This window comes from Bubalus bubalis, chromosome 3, assembly GCF_019923935.1.
Source record: "Bubalus bubalis isolate 160015118507 breed Murrah chromosome 3, NDDB_SH_1, whole genome shotgun sequence".
In the NCBI taxonomy this organism is placed as follows: Eukaryota; Metazoa; Chordata; class Mammalia; order Artiodactyla; family Bovidae; genus Bubalus; species Bubalus bubalis.
In genome coordinates this window covers 52,569,001-52,585,967 of record NC_059159.1, presented here as the reverse complement: position 1 = coordinate 52,585,967, position 16,967 = coordinate 52,569,001, and the positions used below count along the sequence as shown (strand labels likewise).

General features: G+C 36.2%; 1 protein-coding gene across 4 annotated transcripts in view; it reads left to right on the top strand.

Annotated features, from left to right (window-relative positions):
• CLTC (clathrin heavy chain) overlaps positions 1-16,967 on the top strand; it is a 71,378-nt gene that overhangs the window by 33,626 nt on the left and 20,785 nt on the right. For all 4 annotated transcript variants that reach the window (XM_025281171.3, XM_025281172.3, XM_006065429.4 and 1 more), the window contains exons 7-17: positions 253-450; positions 1,139-1,339; positions 3,357-3,509; positions 4,106-4,228; positions 5,072-5,209; positions 5,462-5,626; positions 5,738-5,918; positions 7,321-7,484; positions 12,046-12,171; positions 12,779-12,921; positions 15,296-15,530. In XM_025281171.3, the coding sequence (XP_025136956.1) occupies positions 253-450; positions 1,139-1,339; positions 3,357-3,509; positions 4,106-4,228; positions 5,072-5,209; positions 5,462-5,626; positions 5,738-5,918; positions 7,321-7,484; positions 12,046-12,171; positions 12,779-12,921; positions 15,296-15,530 (1,827 nt within the window). The remainder of the gene's footprint in view (positions 1-252; positions 451-1,138; positions 1,340-3,356; positions 3,510-4,105; positions 4,229-5,071; positions 5,210-5,461; positions 5,627-5,737; positions 5,919-7,320; positions 7,485-12,045; positions 12,172-12,778; positions 12,922-15,295; positions 15,531-16,967) is intronic.

Sequence of the window (16,967 nt, the reverse complement as noted above, 5' to 3'; positions counted from 1 at the left end):
GTTGTTCCATGTCCAGTTCTAACTGTTGCTTCCTGACCTGCATACAGGTTTCTTTAGGAACCCCCATTTGGTTTAGCAGCACCCCTTAGTCTTCTCTTTCCTGCCCCCCTTTTCTTTTTTGTTAGTGGCAGCAGGAAAGCAGCCATCACAGTTTTATTACTTTGTCACTCAGTGGTCATCAGCATTAAACCTATTTAGTATCTGATGCTCAAGTAAACGCATTGCATCTGTTCATTAGATCTTAAATTGCAGGTTCTTTCAGTATGTGTGGAAGAAGAAAACATAATCCCTTATATCACCAATGTCCTACAAAATCCTGATTTGGCTCTGAGAATGGCTGTACGTAACAACTTAGCTGGTGCTGAAGAACTCTTTGCCCGGAAATTTAATGCTCTTTTTGCCCAGGGAAATTACTCAGAGGCAGCAAAGGTGGCCGCTAATGCACCAAAGGTACGTAGTTATGAAAATTGCCGTGTTTGGATTGATGCCAGCATGGTCTGTTTCTAATACTGTTAGGAGTGGAACCAGCTTCCCACAGAGAAATGAGTATTTTTTTAGGATATGTTTTCCAGTAGAATGAGTTTCTTCTAGATTTAGTTAGTTACTTTTCTATGCTCTAGATTTGGTTAACTTTTTAAAACTCAGATTGTTAGAATGATGTGTAAATCTAACAGGCTCTGATTTACATAGATGTAATAATGTTTACTTAGTTGGATCTTATGATAGCTACTGATTTTATGTCTTAAAGATGAAACAGATCTTGTTCAATTCATGGTACGAAGAGTTGTCTGAACTTGACCTGAATTTATCCTCATCATTTTTGTATTATGTTGGACTGAATTAATACCTTACTCCTGACTGGTAATGAAATTTTTACTTAACCTAATATGAACCTGGAATAATACATTAGCATTATGATTAGGTTGGTATGTTTCTGATTCAGAATAATCTCACAACATTGAACCATAAGTGTGACAGACATTGCCTGAATCTTTACCATTCAACATGTTGAAAAGTTGAGATTTGGTTTCAGTAGATGGAATTATGCCTTTAAAATTGACTTAACAGATCCATGAAGTTATTAGTGTGATATTGAATCATCTTTAAAAGGAGTCCTTAACATTTCTATTTCTTAAAGGGAATTCTTCGTACCCCAGACACCATCCGTCGGTTCCAGAGTGTTCCAGCTCAGCCAGGTCAAACTTCACCCCTACTTCAGTACTTTGGAATCCTTTTGGACCAGGGCCAGCTAAACAAATATGAATCCTTAGAACTGTGTAGGCCTGTACTTCAGCAGGGGCGGAAACAGCTTTTGGAGAAATGGTTAAAAGAAGATAAGGTATATTAACTTAATGTTAACATATTTTCACTTTGATTAAATACCGCGTTAGCAAGTTAAAAACACAGGCTGTGCCAGAACATCTCCATCTGTGATTCATTGTTTGTAGGAATGGTGAAAGAATAGACACTGCATGAGATGCATAGACGTGTTTTCTTTTGAAAATGGGTTGTTATTGTGGCATGTTGAGGTATCTTTATTTTAAAAGGGAATCCAGGATTACTTGCTTGGTGGTTAAGCTTAGTGTGAGACACTTTGCATGCTCTGCGTATTTGTCAACATGTATAAACTCATGGGGACCTAAGAATGTATTCCTGTCTCCCACATCCCACACTTGGGATGCCCAGTATTTTCAGCTATACAACATTGTATCTTTTCTTCTAGAACTTCCCAAGTATCAAAATGGTGGAGCCGGTTAGGTGTGTAAGGGAAATATGTTATATACAATGTGGAATTGGTCAACAGGACATCAGGACTGTCTGATTAGCAGTGATGCAGATCCCCAGAGTCACTTCCCAGAGAATGTTAGCTGGCGTTACATGAAAAAATATTAACTTATTAGTTTCTTGAAGTTATTTAAATACGAATATTTGAAAACTGTTGTTAACCAGCTTTCTTTACTGTGGGATTTCTCTATCCATTTTATGTTCGCTCAGTAGTTAACGAGTTTCTTTTCACATAGAGCATCTAATAGTATTATGTTTTCTAGTGTATATTATGAAAAATGTCACCTATTTGTAAGACAACTAATGAGTTTAAACAACCCATTAGTGATGTTACTGCTTTCATACCACTATAGAAAGCCTTTCTCCACAAAGTGGCAATGTTGAATTGTCATGTCTTAGGTCAATGTCAAGAACTGAGGTGGTCCTATTTTATAGCACTCTGGGTTGTGAATAAGTTTTAATGTTAGACCTTTCAGCTTTAGTGTATGTTGGTAGTATTTCTACATTACTAATGCTAAATCCTTGTTTCTTGACCCAGCTTCTGGCAGTCTTAGAGGATACTGGAGGATAGAACTTCAGAGTTGGGGTGCTTGGACAGGAGTCTGCTGAAGAATAGTTATTAGCCACATAGTACTTGAGGTCCGTCCTAATTGTTTAAGATAAGGGAGGATGAGAACAGCCAAGGTAACTGAGTTGACCATTATAACAATGTAAGAGCTTTTTGGGTATCATTACCTATTTTGGTGAATGGTCATGTAGGATTCATTTGTGGTGAAAAGGACACTGGTCACCTCTACATTAGTGTGTTCAGTTGAGAGGGTATAGACTCTGATAGAACGTCTCATTATTGAATATCAGTGATAAGCACTATTCTTTTGACATACTCATAAAATAGAAAGTCAACTGTAGTGTGTAAAGCAAAGCTCCTTTAGAGAAGCGGTTTTCCAGATTGAGCAGCTTAGGCAGATTGAACGGCACAGAGGAGTGTGTCTCCATGTATACCACCTTAAAATTCTAACATTTTTATCTGCTTGACTTTGTGAAATTAGTGTCCTGCTTTACAACTTTTAAACCCAAAAGTCAAGAAGATAATGAAGCTTCGGTCCTACAGATCATTCCCTAATTTTAAAGTGGTCTTTATGGTAAACCTCAGCTGGCTTTTTGAATCAGATTTTCATTTGATAGCATTACATTAGGAGCTGGATTATTCTTGTAAAATTGAGACCATCTGGGACTGATACCTGAGTAATCTTAATAGTGAGAAGTGCAAGATTCTGCTTCTTAAATATTTATATGCCTAACAAGATAGTTGGTAGAATCTGTACATGTGAAGTCTTGATGGGTTTTTATCCTTAAGTAGAATGTGTGGAGAGTTCTACTGAGACTTTGCTCTGAATACAAAATCAGTAGTCTTTATAACCATAACTCCTGCATATTTATAATACATTTTGGGACAACTGGGTAACTAAATGCCTGTCATATTAGTTATTATTTATAATGGAAGTAGTAACAACTGCCTATTTATAAAATAGCTCATGGATTACTAAATAGCCTCTTTTCCCTTTGGACAGCTGGAATGTTCTGAAGAACTGGGAGACCTTGTGAAATCTGTGGACCCTACATTGGCGCTTAGTGTGTACTTAAGGGCTAACGTTCCAAATAAAGTCATTCAGTGCTTTGCAGAAACAGGTCAAGTCCAGAAGATTGTTTTATATGCTAAAAAAGTGAGTTCAATGAAACAAATTCTGAACATAAATTCATTAAAACATTAAGAGAGAAATTATCCTATAGTCACTCTCAGTTTTATTAGTAAATTTCCTTAAATTTTTATGATTACTTGGGAAAGTATAAAGCACTAGTATGGTTCTCATTTACAGAATCACTTTTCAAAAATGGAGACAGTTACTCTTGCATGGCATTTAGAACTTAAACTGCTAGGGCATGTTTAACCTATTAGAACAAATTTTTTCATGTTCAGTGAGACTGAATAAGCTGATTATAAAAATTTATAGCCGTTTGTTCAAATATATTATCACCAAGATCAAATTGTCTTATATAAACCAAGATCAAATTGAGCATCTGTTAAAACTGAATTTGTACTTTCACCAGTAGTTCTCTATAGTAAGAAGATTCTATTGTAGAAGAAGCATTTATTTCTCACTGGGGTGGAGGGGGGGGCACCCATTGCTTTTGGTTTGTTTTTGTTCTGTGATTTCTTCTGTCTTTTAAAATCCATTTTTGGAGTATAGTTGCGAAAAAGCCTTTAAGTAATGTAAAAATGGAACTCTGCAGCAGGGCTTACATTTTTGTCTGTTTTTAGGTTGGATATACTCCAGACTGGATCTTTCTGCTGAGAAATGTTATGCGTATCAGTCCAGATCAGGGGCAGCAGTTTGCTCAAATGTTAGTTCAGGATGAAGAACCTCTTGCTGATATCACCCAGGTAAACAATTTAAATGTAATTAAAATGTATTTTGTAGAAGTTAATTTATGTAGAGAATTGGGGTGGGGGGAGCAGATCTGAGTTTAAACAACCTGGAGAACAGGTTAACTTTTTTATTTGTAGAACTTAGAGCTGTGTTTATTTATTTACATGGAAAAATTTCAACTCTGTTACCCAAGAAAAGCAAGTTGTAGAAGAATGGACAGTAAGATACCATCTATATATATAGCTTTAAAACATGCAAAACAAATCCTACCTCATTTAGTGATATATGTATTAAAAATACAAAAAATATAGGTATAATAAAACACAAAGGCTAGTCTCTGCCACTTGGTGAAGGGAGAGAGAAAATGCATATATGAAGTGGGAATCAAGGACTCTTTCATTTTTATGCTTTTGTGTATTTTAAACAGTTCATCAGGGACTTCCCTGGTGGTCCAGTGGTTAGGAGTCATGCTTCCACTGCACGGGGTACAGATTCAGTCCCTGGTCAGGGAACTAAAGTCTGGCATGTCCTGTGGTGTGGCATGCACGTGTGCATCAATCAATCAATCAAAATTTTAAATCTTGCAGTTTATATTCTGCTACTATATAGTATCTTGAAATATTTTATGGGTGTGTTTACTAGAACTAAAGTAACTGCGGAAGATAAAACTTTCTGTTAAATTATGAGGTTATGTTATCTAAATAATATTCTTTAAATCTGGAATTTGATTTGGTAGTGTTTTATGTATGAAGAAAGAGATAATGTTTAATTTCCTTTCACTTACCTATATTGTCAACTGTATCATAAAGTAGTTTTTAAGTATCTTAAAACAGTTTCCCTTACATCTTTTTTTGCAGATTGTTGATGTGTTTATGGAATACAATCTAATTCAGCAGTGTACTGCATTCTTGCTTGATGCCCTGAAGAATAATCGCCCATCTGAAGGTCCTTTACAGACGAGGTTGCTTGAGATGAACCTTATGCATGCGCCTCAGGTACGTGTTTTCATGCATTTTATAGCATGTTTCTGTCACTGTTTTTCTACAGCTGTTATTCAGAGCTGCTTAGATTAAGTTATTTGAAGCTACTGAGATGCCCATTCATCATTTTAGAAAATTTGGCTAAAATTCTCTTTGTACTTTCTCTACTTTATCAGTCCAGTATTGGATCTTAAGGTGTAATCTGGATATGGAGTTACTGATACAGGTGGAGTGGTAAGATAAACTCATCCTTTTATGGTTTTCTAGGTCGCAGATGCTATTCTAGGCAATCAGATGTTCACGCATTATGACCGGGCTCATATCGCTCAGCTGTGTGAAAAGGCTGGCCTCTTGCAGCGTGCATTAGAACACTTCACTGACTTATATGATATAAAGCGTGCGGTCGTTCACACCCATCTTCTTAACCCTGAGGTATTTCAGTGTCTTACCTATTAGTTACCATTAATTGGTATACTGAAAATGTGTTTGTGTAACCAAATGATCCATTGGATTTAATATTTACTTATTTATTTTGTTCTCTAGTGGTTAGTGAATTACTTTGGGTCCTTATCAGTGGAAGACTCCCTAGAATGCCTCAGGGCCATGCTGTCTGCCAATATTCGTCAGAATCTACAGATCTGTGTACAGGTGGCTTCGAAGTATCATGAACAACTGTCCACTCAGTCTCTGATTGAACTTTTTGAATCTTTCAAGAGTTTTGAAGGTAATTAAAAGTTTGAATCATTTTAAATGACTTAAGATAGCCAAGAGGGGAATACATCATAGGTTATTAATGGTCATAGGCTATTGGAAATTCTTTCTCCAAGCTTATTTTGATGGAATATTTTAAGTTTTATTGTCAATAAATATAGTCAGGCATCATCTGTATCAGGTTCTAGGGACATGAAGTGAATAAGTGAATGTCTGCATGGATATATTATAGGTCAGTTAAAGGCAGAATCTTAACATACAAATATATGTAGTAGCTTTGTCATATTTGAATAAGATGAAAATACTAATGATCGGGTATATCATGATCATGTTTATATTGTCTGACTTTTGTAATTGCAAAGGATTCTAGCCGAGCAAATTTTGTGACTTGTCCGTGTAGCAGGTTTTCTCTATCTCAGTGCTGTAGACATTTTGGGCTGGATGATTTGTTGAGTTGGAGGGTATGTTGTATGCCTGTAGGATATTTGGCAGCATTGCTGGCTTCAGTTCAGTAAATGCCAGAAGCATCTGCTCCACCAGTTGTGACCACTGAAAATGTCTCCTGGGAAGAAAACCATTTCGTCCACAGTTGAGAACCCCTGTTGTACTGAGTGCTGATGTGATCACTGTCAGTGGCTTTTAGATTCATGAGCTAAACATCTGGTCTCTGCTTAACTTTTCCTCCCTCTTTTTGTTGGACTACTCTAGACAGAAGGAATAAGAGATTTCTACATAATTTTCTTAATTTTTTCACTTCTTTTGTTAACTGTGTACTACATTTATACTGTTCATTCAGTACATAGCCCCCAGCCGCATATAGCTGTGTAAATAAAAGTATTAAAATTGAATGCAATCAAAACTTTAGTTCTTTAGTCACACTAGCATTTCAGGTGCTCAGAAGCCACATCTGGTTAGTGGCTGCTATGTTAGATAGTGCTGATCTTCATAGAGTATTTGCATCACTGCAGAAAATCCTGTTGGACAGCACTGCATTAAATTCTTTTTAAGCTACTTTTGTGTACTTTCTATTAACTGCATATATAAAAGCACCTGTGTAGTGGACTTCATTCAGAATTTCTCATCTGGAATATGTTGTGATAATTAGTTTTGATATTAAGTAGCTGTCTCCTATTTCTCAACTATCATTAGTAGAAAACATTGAATTTTCTGTTCTGTAGGGATTAAAGTATAAATCCATTTATTGAACTGATTAGTGGATTATTTAATATTGAGTTTTTTGAGCAACTAGTTTTTAATTTGGGAGTGGAGTGTGCAGTATAACAGTGTTTTGTTTGCTTGTTTTTTAGAAGTTTGGTATAATTGACATAATGTTTTTTAATTGCTTAAGTATTTTTTCAGGTCAGTTGTTCTCAAAGGTACACCTGTGCTTAATTTCAATTATTTCTTTCTTTAAGGTCTTTTTTATTTTCTGGGATCCATTGTTAACTTTAGTCAAGACCCAGATGTGCACTTTAAATATATTCAGGCAGCTTGCAAGACTGGGCAGATCAAAGAAGTAGAAAGAATCTGCAGAGAAAGCAACTGCTATGATCCTGAGCGAGTCAAGAATTTTCTCAAGGTAAGTGGTTTTGAGTAGTACATTTTCTGGTTGGCTTGAAGATCAGCAGTCCTGCAAGGGTTTGCTCATAGTTTAAATTTTTTTTTCCCCTAAAAGTGAAATTCTTAGAATCTCAAAATTGTATACTGAATGGTTTCTTCTAAATTTCATACTCTGTGGTTTCCTTTGAAATAAGGAAGGAAATTGGTAAGTAATATTTAAGAATGACCATCTGTTTAAGTGAAGAGGAAAAAATCACTATCTTTAAGGAATTTCCTTTCTTTCACTTTAATTTTGGAAGAAAATTTTTGTTAAGTGATTGTAGACACTCAGTGTTATTTTAGAATATCATTTAGGCACTTTTTGAATATTAAGGTCAGCTTGCCCTCAGTATTCTTTTAAGGGGCCTGTGTATGCCAAGGATTCCACTGTGTAAAGGAAATAGGTTTTTCTCTCTCATCAATTAGCCCAATTCTAGAAATTAAATATTAATCATGCATAATTTATAAACTGAAGGCACAGTCAAACAGAAAAACTACAGCTTTGTGACACACAAATTTGGTTATGGAGAAGTAGAACTGCCTGTGTTGGAGTGAAGAGTAATAGTTTAAAGATTCTTAGGTCTTTAAGGCACACCTAAGGGCAGTTTATTTTATTTAATGTTTAGCTTTGTCATACTTACTAATTACTTTGTGGGGAAAATAAGACTTTAACGTTGGCAGTCATTTATAAAAATTAGGAAGTTACAGAACATTCAGATCGTCCCAATATGTATTTATACACTTTTAGTTCAGTTCAGTTGCTCAGTCATGTCCGACTCTTTGCGACTCTATGGACTGCAGCACACCAGGCTTCCCTGTGCATTACCAGCTCCCAGAGCTTGCTCAGACTCATGTCCATCGAGTTGGTGATGCCATCCAACATCTCATCCTGTTGTCCCTTCTCCTGCCTTCAGTCTTTCCCAGCATCAGGGTCTTTTCCAGTGAGTCAGCTCTTCGCATCAGGTGGCCAAAGTATTGGAGCTTCAGCTTCAGCATCAATCCTTCCAATAAATATTCAGGACTGATTTCCTTCAGGATGGACTGGTTTGACCTCCTTGCAGTCCAAGGGACTCTCAAGAGCCTTCTCCAACACCGCAGTTCAAAAGCATCAACTTTACACTTATATTAAAAATATGTTAAATGATTTCAAAGATTGTATATGAAGTTCTTAAGTATTTTTTCTTTTGAAAGAATTTTAGATTGAAACTAAAACCAAAATACTCATTGTGTAAGTTAGTAGGAAAAAATAGGCTTTTCTTACTCCTACAGTGATCATTTTTAGATAATCTAAAGAGCTTAAACCCTTAGGAGTTTTAGTGTAATGATGTAAAATGCTGAAGTTGCCTTATATTTTAGATTAAAAGATAAACATTCTCCCAGAAGTATAATGTCTGGGCCATCGTGAATATTCTGAAGATCCTGGCTAGTATGATATGTGTGAACCCAAGACTTCTGGGGTCAGAAAAAAACATCCAAATGAGAAAGATTTGATACTCTGTGCTTGACCTAGTGTACCTATAATACAAGTCAGTTCCTCCTTTGAGTATCAATACTGTATCCTTTTTTGAAAAACGCTACCAGATCTTAGTGATTTTGTTTTCATTACGCTCTCAGCTTTTATGCTTCAATTGTAATTTCTTTAGCATTGAGTTGTAATATTTGAGTTATCATATATATGTAAAGCAGGACTAAGTTAACTATTTTCACCTAATTATGAACTTAACGTTCAAAAAAAACTCTTGAAACTAGGATGTGGCTGTCTTGCCTTGCTTACCCCTCGAGATCTAATTAGATGAGGAATCCCCCCTCCATGCTTGTGAATTGTGTGCAAATCTAATAGAGGAGAGTGGGTGTGAATTACGGGCTTTTGAACCAGTCAGACCTGGTTCAAATTGCTTTTCTTTCTATAATGAGCTGTTCATTCCTTCAGTAAATGCCTAGCTCTTATCTCAGGCAAATTAACTAACGTGTTGCAGCCTCGGTTTCCCCAGCCACAAGCTGTGTTTGTGAGGGACCTGATGCCATAGGTGTTCAAGTGATAACCGTGCTTAATAAGCTCTTAATAAGCTGTGTTGGTGGCCTTGAAAATAAGCTATTACCAACCTTGCTAGCAGGCAAGTTTTGTTTCTTTCTGATTTTAAGTTATTCCTGACTTGAAGGAATTTTAATTCCCGCCCAAGTTAGAGGAAAAACCTAATCTCTTATTTAATAATTGGAGATGGGAGCTCAGTGCTAAGATGCCACTGTTGGCTATTCAGCCCAATGAGAATGAACATACTGGACCATTTACTCACTTTCCTTATTGATCTGCCGTTTGTAGCTACATGCTGCATCTTATCATCACTGGTATTCAACTTCATTTTGGAGGTACTGGTTGTATTATAATTGACTGGTGTTGTATGTAAACTGTGATAATAAAAATACTTCTCTGAATCTAATCTTGAATATTAGACAAGGGCCAGTTATATACTAGGCACGAGGAGAACAAAGAGTGATAGAATAAGAACTCTGCTTTAAAGTAGCCTGTAAGCAGGATGAAGTTCTTTCATTAGCGTTGACTCGTGCCCTAAACTTGTGGAACTCTAATCTTGCGTAGAAAACATAAAACTGTTCTTCAGACCCATGCCTCTTGCTACTTTTGATCTTATTTTCCATCTTTTTTCTTTTCCTGGTTTTGTTTCAACCTCACTGGCCTGCTTGTTATTCCTGTAGCTCCCCAAAACCTCTCCTGTCCCAGAGCCTTTGCTTGCCCTTTCCCATTTTCCTCACAGACCTTCCTGACCTGCTTCTGTACCTTCTTAGAGATTTCTAACCAAATGTCACAAGGAAGGATGTCTCAGATTACCCTCTTCCTATCTAAAATAAAACTTGTCTGTCCTCACTATCCTCTTATCTTGTTCTCTTTTTCTTTATAACACTTAACATTGTCTCTTCCCACCAGAATGTAAGTCTCTTTGGGGAATGCTTACTTTGTCCCCTGGTATATCTCCAAACTTCATATTTAAGAAAACCTGAATTTGTTTATATAGTTGCCATTTTGATCCTAATGTCTCTAATCATAGTATCTAAGGAGTAACCTTTAAGTAAAATTTTAAAATGTTAATAGCATAATTTTTATATATGAAATCATATGCAAATTTAGGCAATTGAGAATGTATCCCAATTTTTCTACTTTTTTCAAATTTAAATTTTCTTTGCCAATACAAATAAGTTATCTTTCACAGTAGAAATCTTAAACACTCATGCATGAGACTAGAATACCTAAGTAATCTTGGATTACTTGCCAAGTATGTTTTATCCCTAAGTGGTAAAATACAGTAGGTAATACTTTATATATGTAGTAAACAAGATAATGATTAAGTGTGTTGATGTTTGTTTTGTAGGAGAAACCTGCCCTATTAAAAAATCTTCTGCATAGGTAGATCAAACACTTTTTAGAAATGATTGTAGCTGCTGTTAGTACAGAGTTTCCAATGGTGCTAAAGGACTTTCCTTGGTGTAAAAAGTCTGCAGCTGGACTTCCACTTCAGATTTACAGCCATTTTGATTTTTTTATTACTATTTTACAGGATTTCTTACAACTCCAAGGTTTAGTGTTCCCTGAACACTTCGTAGACCAATCTTCAAATTATTTATAATTGGGTGGCTTATACGTGCTAGACTTAGGAATTTTATTCTTACCTTGCAAATAATGTTCTTAGTGGCTGTCATTGAGGAAAGTCCTGTCCTGCTTAGTTCTCCTTTAGTAGACTGTCATAGAGGAATCATTTATTGAGAAATGTTTCACTGTGTGTAAATGAATTCCTGATGGAAACTGTTGTTTTTTGTGCTGTACCTTATGTCTATGGAATGTAACAGGACATGTATCAGGTAAATGCCCAGTACAGGTGTTACCTACCTGTCTGTAACATCTGTGTCAGTCTGTAAGTAGGATTATAGCTTGGTATTTGTAATGGTAAAAGCAGTTCGCAATTTAAAGATGATTTAAACGCTTTTTATTTTGTAAACCTTTTTTGTTTTTAATAGCAACATGTGGTGTATTTAAATTCATGGCTGTCACCATCATTCTGCTCCTTGTAGGATTTATTATAACAGTATTAGAAGCTGGCCATATAGATTTGAATGGGGAGGGGTGTTCTAGAAAGTCATCAGTTTGAAACAAATGTGAGCCATATATGCCTAATTTTGACAATGTGAGTCTAGCTCATAAAGCAACTACAAATTCAGTTGTTGCTATTAATGAAAGTCCCAGTGTGATGATTTTATATCTTGAGTGCCGCTGGAGACTTATAAATCTTGTTACTCTTTTGTTGTAAAGGGTATATGTGGGAAGGACCTGGTATTTTGCTATGACTCTGGATGTTACTTCATAAAAATTCATGGAAACTGAGTTGGACGCTCTCCAACTATTGGGACATTTCTTTCTTTAAAAGAAGAACCGAGTTTATGTGAACCTTTCCCACAAGTGTGGAACCGATTCTCATTTTACACTGATAACCTCACAGAAGAAGAAAATTAAGGTTTCTTTTTTTTCCCTCCAGGAAGCGAAGCTAACAGATCAGTTACCACTTATCATTGTGTGTGATCGATTTGACTTTGTCCATGATTTGGTGCTCTATTTATATAGAAATAATCTTCAGAAGTATATAGAAATATATGTACAGAAGGTAAGTAAAACTTAGATAACTTGAAAATATAATCTTACAAATTTTACTTCTCACACTGGACATCTTCACCCTTTTGAAACCCTGTGCGCAGTAAGAGTGGTGTGCTACAGTGGCTTTCCTTTTTTTTTTCCCCAGCAGAATCCTTTCTTGGATTAAAATTTTACATGCATTCCAAGTATGTAAAACAGAACAGAACTGCAGTAGTTGAAAAGTTGAGTGGCCTACGCCTTACTTATCTGATAGTCCCTGAGATATCCATGTAGAGGCCATAGCCTCCAAAGCACAGTATTAAAACCATCTTGAATAAAGGTATTAGAAACTTTGCATTCTAACTCCAGAAATAGAAGGGCAGTTTGCTATGATGGAGGCCTTGTTACCAGATAATATTTCCAGTCATTCTGTTCCTTTCGCTTCTTTGGACTTATTTCTCCTTAGGAGTAACCAAGGCGGATTTCCTACTAAATTCCTTTGTCTAGTTTCAAATTTAGAAAAAACAGGTTGAAGAGGATAATGCGTTTTTCTTGCTTTTTGCTTTTTTTTTAAAGAACTCTTTTCAGTTATGTTTCTTAGTAACATAATGACATTCTTCCTTTTTTTTAAACCATAGGTGAATCCAAGTCGACTGCCTGTGGTTATTGGGGGATTACTTGATGTTGATTGCTCTGAAGATGTCATTAAAAACTTGATTCTTGTTGTAAGAGGTCAATTCTCTACTGATGAGCTTGTTGCTGAGGTTGAAAAAAGAAACAGGTGTAGTACTGTTTTAATCTTCACAAGTAGGATAAATTATTAGTCTCTCCTAGCATGGTATTAAATAGAAGTGTAAGCTGTCAGTTGCCTAAAACTACTCAGTACTCATGGATCTTAATTCCCTAGAGATACCTAATTGAGAAGTGATAAGCTAGCTGTAACTTGCTGTATATGGCTGTCATATAGAATATCTGTTAATCTAATCATTCACCTTTTTTTGATTAATTAATTTTAATTGGAGGATAATTTCTTGATAATATTGGGGTGATTTTTGCTATACATCAACATGAATCACCCATGGGTGTACATGTGTCTCCCCTTCCTGAACCCCGCTCCCAGTTCCCTCCCCACTGCATTCCTCTGGGTTGTCCCAGAGCACCAGCCTTGAGTGCCCTGCTTCATGCATTGAACTTTCTCTGGTCACCTGTTTTACATACAGTAATGTACATGCTTCAGTGCTGTTCTCTCAAATCATCCCACCCTCGCCTTCTCCCGCATAGTCCAAAAGTCTTTTCTTTACATCTTGTGTCTCTCTTGCTGCCTTGCATGTAGCATCTTTACCGTCTTTCTAAATTCATATATATGAGTTAATATACTGTATTGGTATTTCTCTTTCTGATTTACTTCACTCTGTATGATAGGCTCCAGTTTGATCTACCTCCTTTGAACTGACTCAAATGAATTCTTTGTTAGAGCTGAGTAATATTCCATTGTACATATGTACCACAACTTCATTATCCATTCGTCTGCCCATGGACATCTAGGTTGCTTCCATGTCCTAGCTATGGTAAACAGTGCTGCAGTGAATAGTGGAGTACATGTATCTCTTTCACATCTGGTTTCCTTGATGTGTATGCCCAGCAGTGGGATGGCTGGGTCATATGGCAGTTCTGTTTCCAGTTTTTTAAGGAATCTCCACACTGTTCTCCATAGTGGCTGTACCAGTTTGCATTCCTACCAGCGGTGTAAGAGCATTCCCCTTTCTCCACACCCTCTCCAGCCTTAATTGTTTGTAGACTTTTTGATGGCGGTCATTCTGACCACTGTGAGATGATGTCTCACTATGGTTTTGATTTGCATTTCTCTAGTAATGAGCGTTCACCTTCTTTTTGCATGTTTATAATTACGTTAAGTCAAACCACATAGCTGTGTGTTTTTAATGTAAACTATGTAAAAAGCCTCCTTTTAGGTATGATACCTAGTAACTAATTCCTTTCTGGTAAATTATCAAGTGTGACAAGAGAAAAGCATTCCCTGTGTATTCCCTGAGTTAAACTTGTTTTTAAGTTGAACCTTGATATAATATAAGTTAGGAATTTCCAATAGAAGAGAACATAATATGAGTGCTTCTGATACTTATATCATGAAGTCTTTTTTTAGCCAGGACATTGTGTGTTCACAAAGTGCTGACGTAGTAAATGAGGTTAGTGAGAAGTAATGAGGTTAAGTAGGAAGTTCCTCTAGCAGTGAAACCATCTCAAGAATAGGGTTTAATTTTAACCTGAGTTGGTACAAGTGTTCTACTAATGGTAATCACAGAATCTGTATCTAAATGTTTCAAGCTAAATGTTTCAGAAAATGTTTGAAAAATTCTGCACTTAAGGACAATGGAGATGTAGAATATATACTGATTTTTATTTTTTTTAAGCTTGAGACTGATTAAAGTGATTATTGTTGTATAGTTGCTAAGTCATATCCAATTCTTATGTAACACCATGGACTATATAGCCTATCAGGCGCCTCTTTGCGTGGATTTCTTGTAACTATTTAATGTGTTATTTAAACCATGATAAGAGTGTTGGTCATCTGAACCATTGGAAAATAAGCTGTAACTTATGATTTTATGACTGCTAGAATTTTAAAGCTAGAGCTTCTAAAGTTATCAGATTTTGTTCCTAGCATGTGTTTACGGTGCTGCTGCTTTTTGCTGTATGAAATGTCGCATGTTAATTGTGGTAAAATTAAGAGGAACCTCAGATAATCTGGCTTGTTTCCTCATACCACATCTCTGTCCTACTCTTAAACAACATTACTCAGAAGTCCAGCCATTTGCCCCATATAAAAAAGAATAATCTGTGAATCTGTAGTCTCTTCTCTCTGTATCCTGTCTAGATAATGTAGCAGATAGGTCCAGGAGAGTATGAAAGAAGTCTTATATATCTTATATGTAACATTGGACAAATCCTTTAACCATCTCTGAGTCTTAATTTCTCAGTTTCTGATAGAAATGTTGAGAATTCAAAATAGGATATGGGAAAGCACTTTATAGACCATAAAGTACTTACATAGCATGTCAAGAGTGTGCTATTTATAATATAGTATGTGTATATGTGGGTTTTTGTGTGTTTCTTTTCCTGTTTTATTTTCTTACTAGATTGAAACTGCTTCTGCCTTGGCTGGAGGCCAGAATTCATGAGGGCTGTGAAGAGCCTGCTACTCATAATGCATTAGCCAAAATCTACATAGACAGTAATAACAATCCAGAGCGGTTTCTTCGGGAAAATCCTTACTATGACAGTCGTGTTGTTGGAAAGTATTGTGAGAAGAGAGATCCGCATCTGGCCTGTGTTGCTTACGAGCGTGGCCAGTGTGATCTGGAGCTTATCAATGTGAGTACTGCCGGCTGACATATAGAGAAGACAGCATTTTTAAAACCTGTTATATAATGTTACACTAGTGAATTTTGAGAGTTTCAGAGTGGTTTTAAGTAATATGGAGCATTTTTGGAAGGTACATGCTTTTTTAAAAAAAACTTTGTTGATAATTATGAACTTAAACTGGCCAAAGTAGTTGATTACGTTTATATTCACCCATTGACATTTACGCCCCCGGTTTTATCACATATGTTCTCATACACTCATATGTACACACACATGTATATATTTTTTACATATACGTGTATATGTATAGGCACATCTAAACTTTTAACCTTATGAGAATAAGTTGCATACCTCATGGCCTTATAACCCTTCAGTGTGCATTTCCTAGGAATAAGGGTATTCTCTTTCATGACCACATTATGGATAGCAACTGCAGTCAATCTGACACCAGTAGAATACTGTTAAAAATCTGTTTCATTCTGATTTTGTCAATTGACCTGAGACTGTCTTTTAAAAGAAAATTTTCCCTTTAGTCTAGGATTACATACTGCTTGTACGTGTCATATCTTTCATGTCTCTTTTAACCTGAAACAATTCTTCAGCCTTTCTTTGTCTTTTATTGACAGACATAATTGTAAAAATAGTCTTTTTCTCTTTTTTTATTGAAGGTAAAATTCACATAACATTAGCTGTTGAAAGTGAAAAGTTCCGTGGCAGTTAGTACATTTACAGTGTTGTGTCATCACTCTCTCTCTCTTGTTCAGAGTTCTTGTTCCAAGTTTTCGTCACCACACGAGGAAATCCAGTACTCACTAAGTAGTTGTTTCACATTCCCCGCCTCCTTCCAGCCCCTGACAACCTCCAAACTGCCTTCTGTCTCTCTGGATTCACCTATTCTGTATATTTCTTATTAGTGAAAAATCTCTTAAAAAAATAGAATGTTCCTCGCTTTGAATTTCTCTTATTGTTCCTCCTGATTAGATTTAGATTGTATGTTTCCATCCAGAATGCATTACTTAAGTGATGTTTTTCTTATTCTGTAACATGCAAAAGCACCTGATGTCCTTAGTCCTTCATTTTGAGGGTCACTTTTTATCAAGTTGTCAGCTTCTCCATTATAGAAATAAATTTCCCCTTATAGATGTGTTTCCCCTTGCAGGTATTAAGACCATGCGAGTATCCTACTGTGTGTGTGTGTTCGTTCCCCTTGCAGGTGTTAATTAGTCTGTGATTTGTGTGTGTCCCCGCCCCCAATTTTGACTCTGTTCATTCTTACTAAGCTATTCTTAATGTGTTGGTTGCAAAATGACAATTTCCAGCTTCATCACTTTCTCCACATTTATCAGTCAGCTTGCATATTTTCATGGACTTACGAGTTCTGTGGGTTAATGACGCATGATTTTGATTTTCAAATTATCCCCATTTTGACTGATAGAAATCCCATCA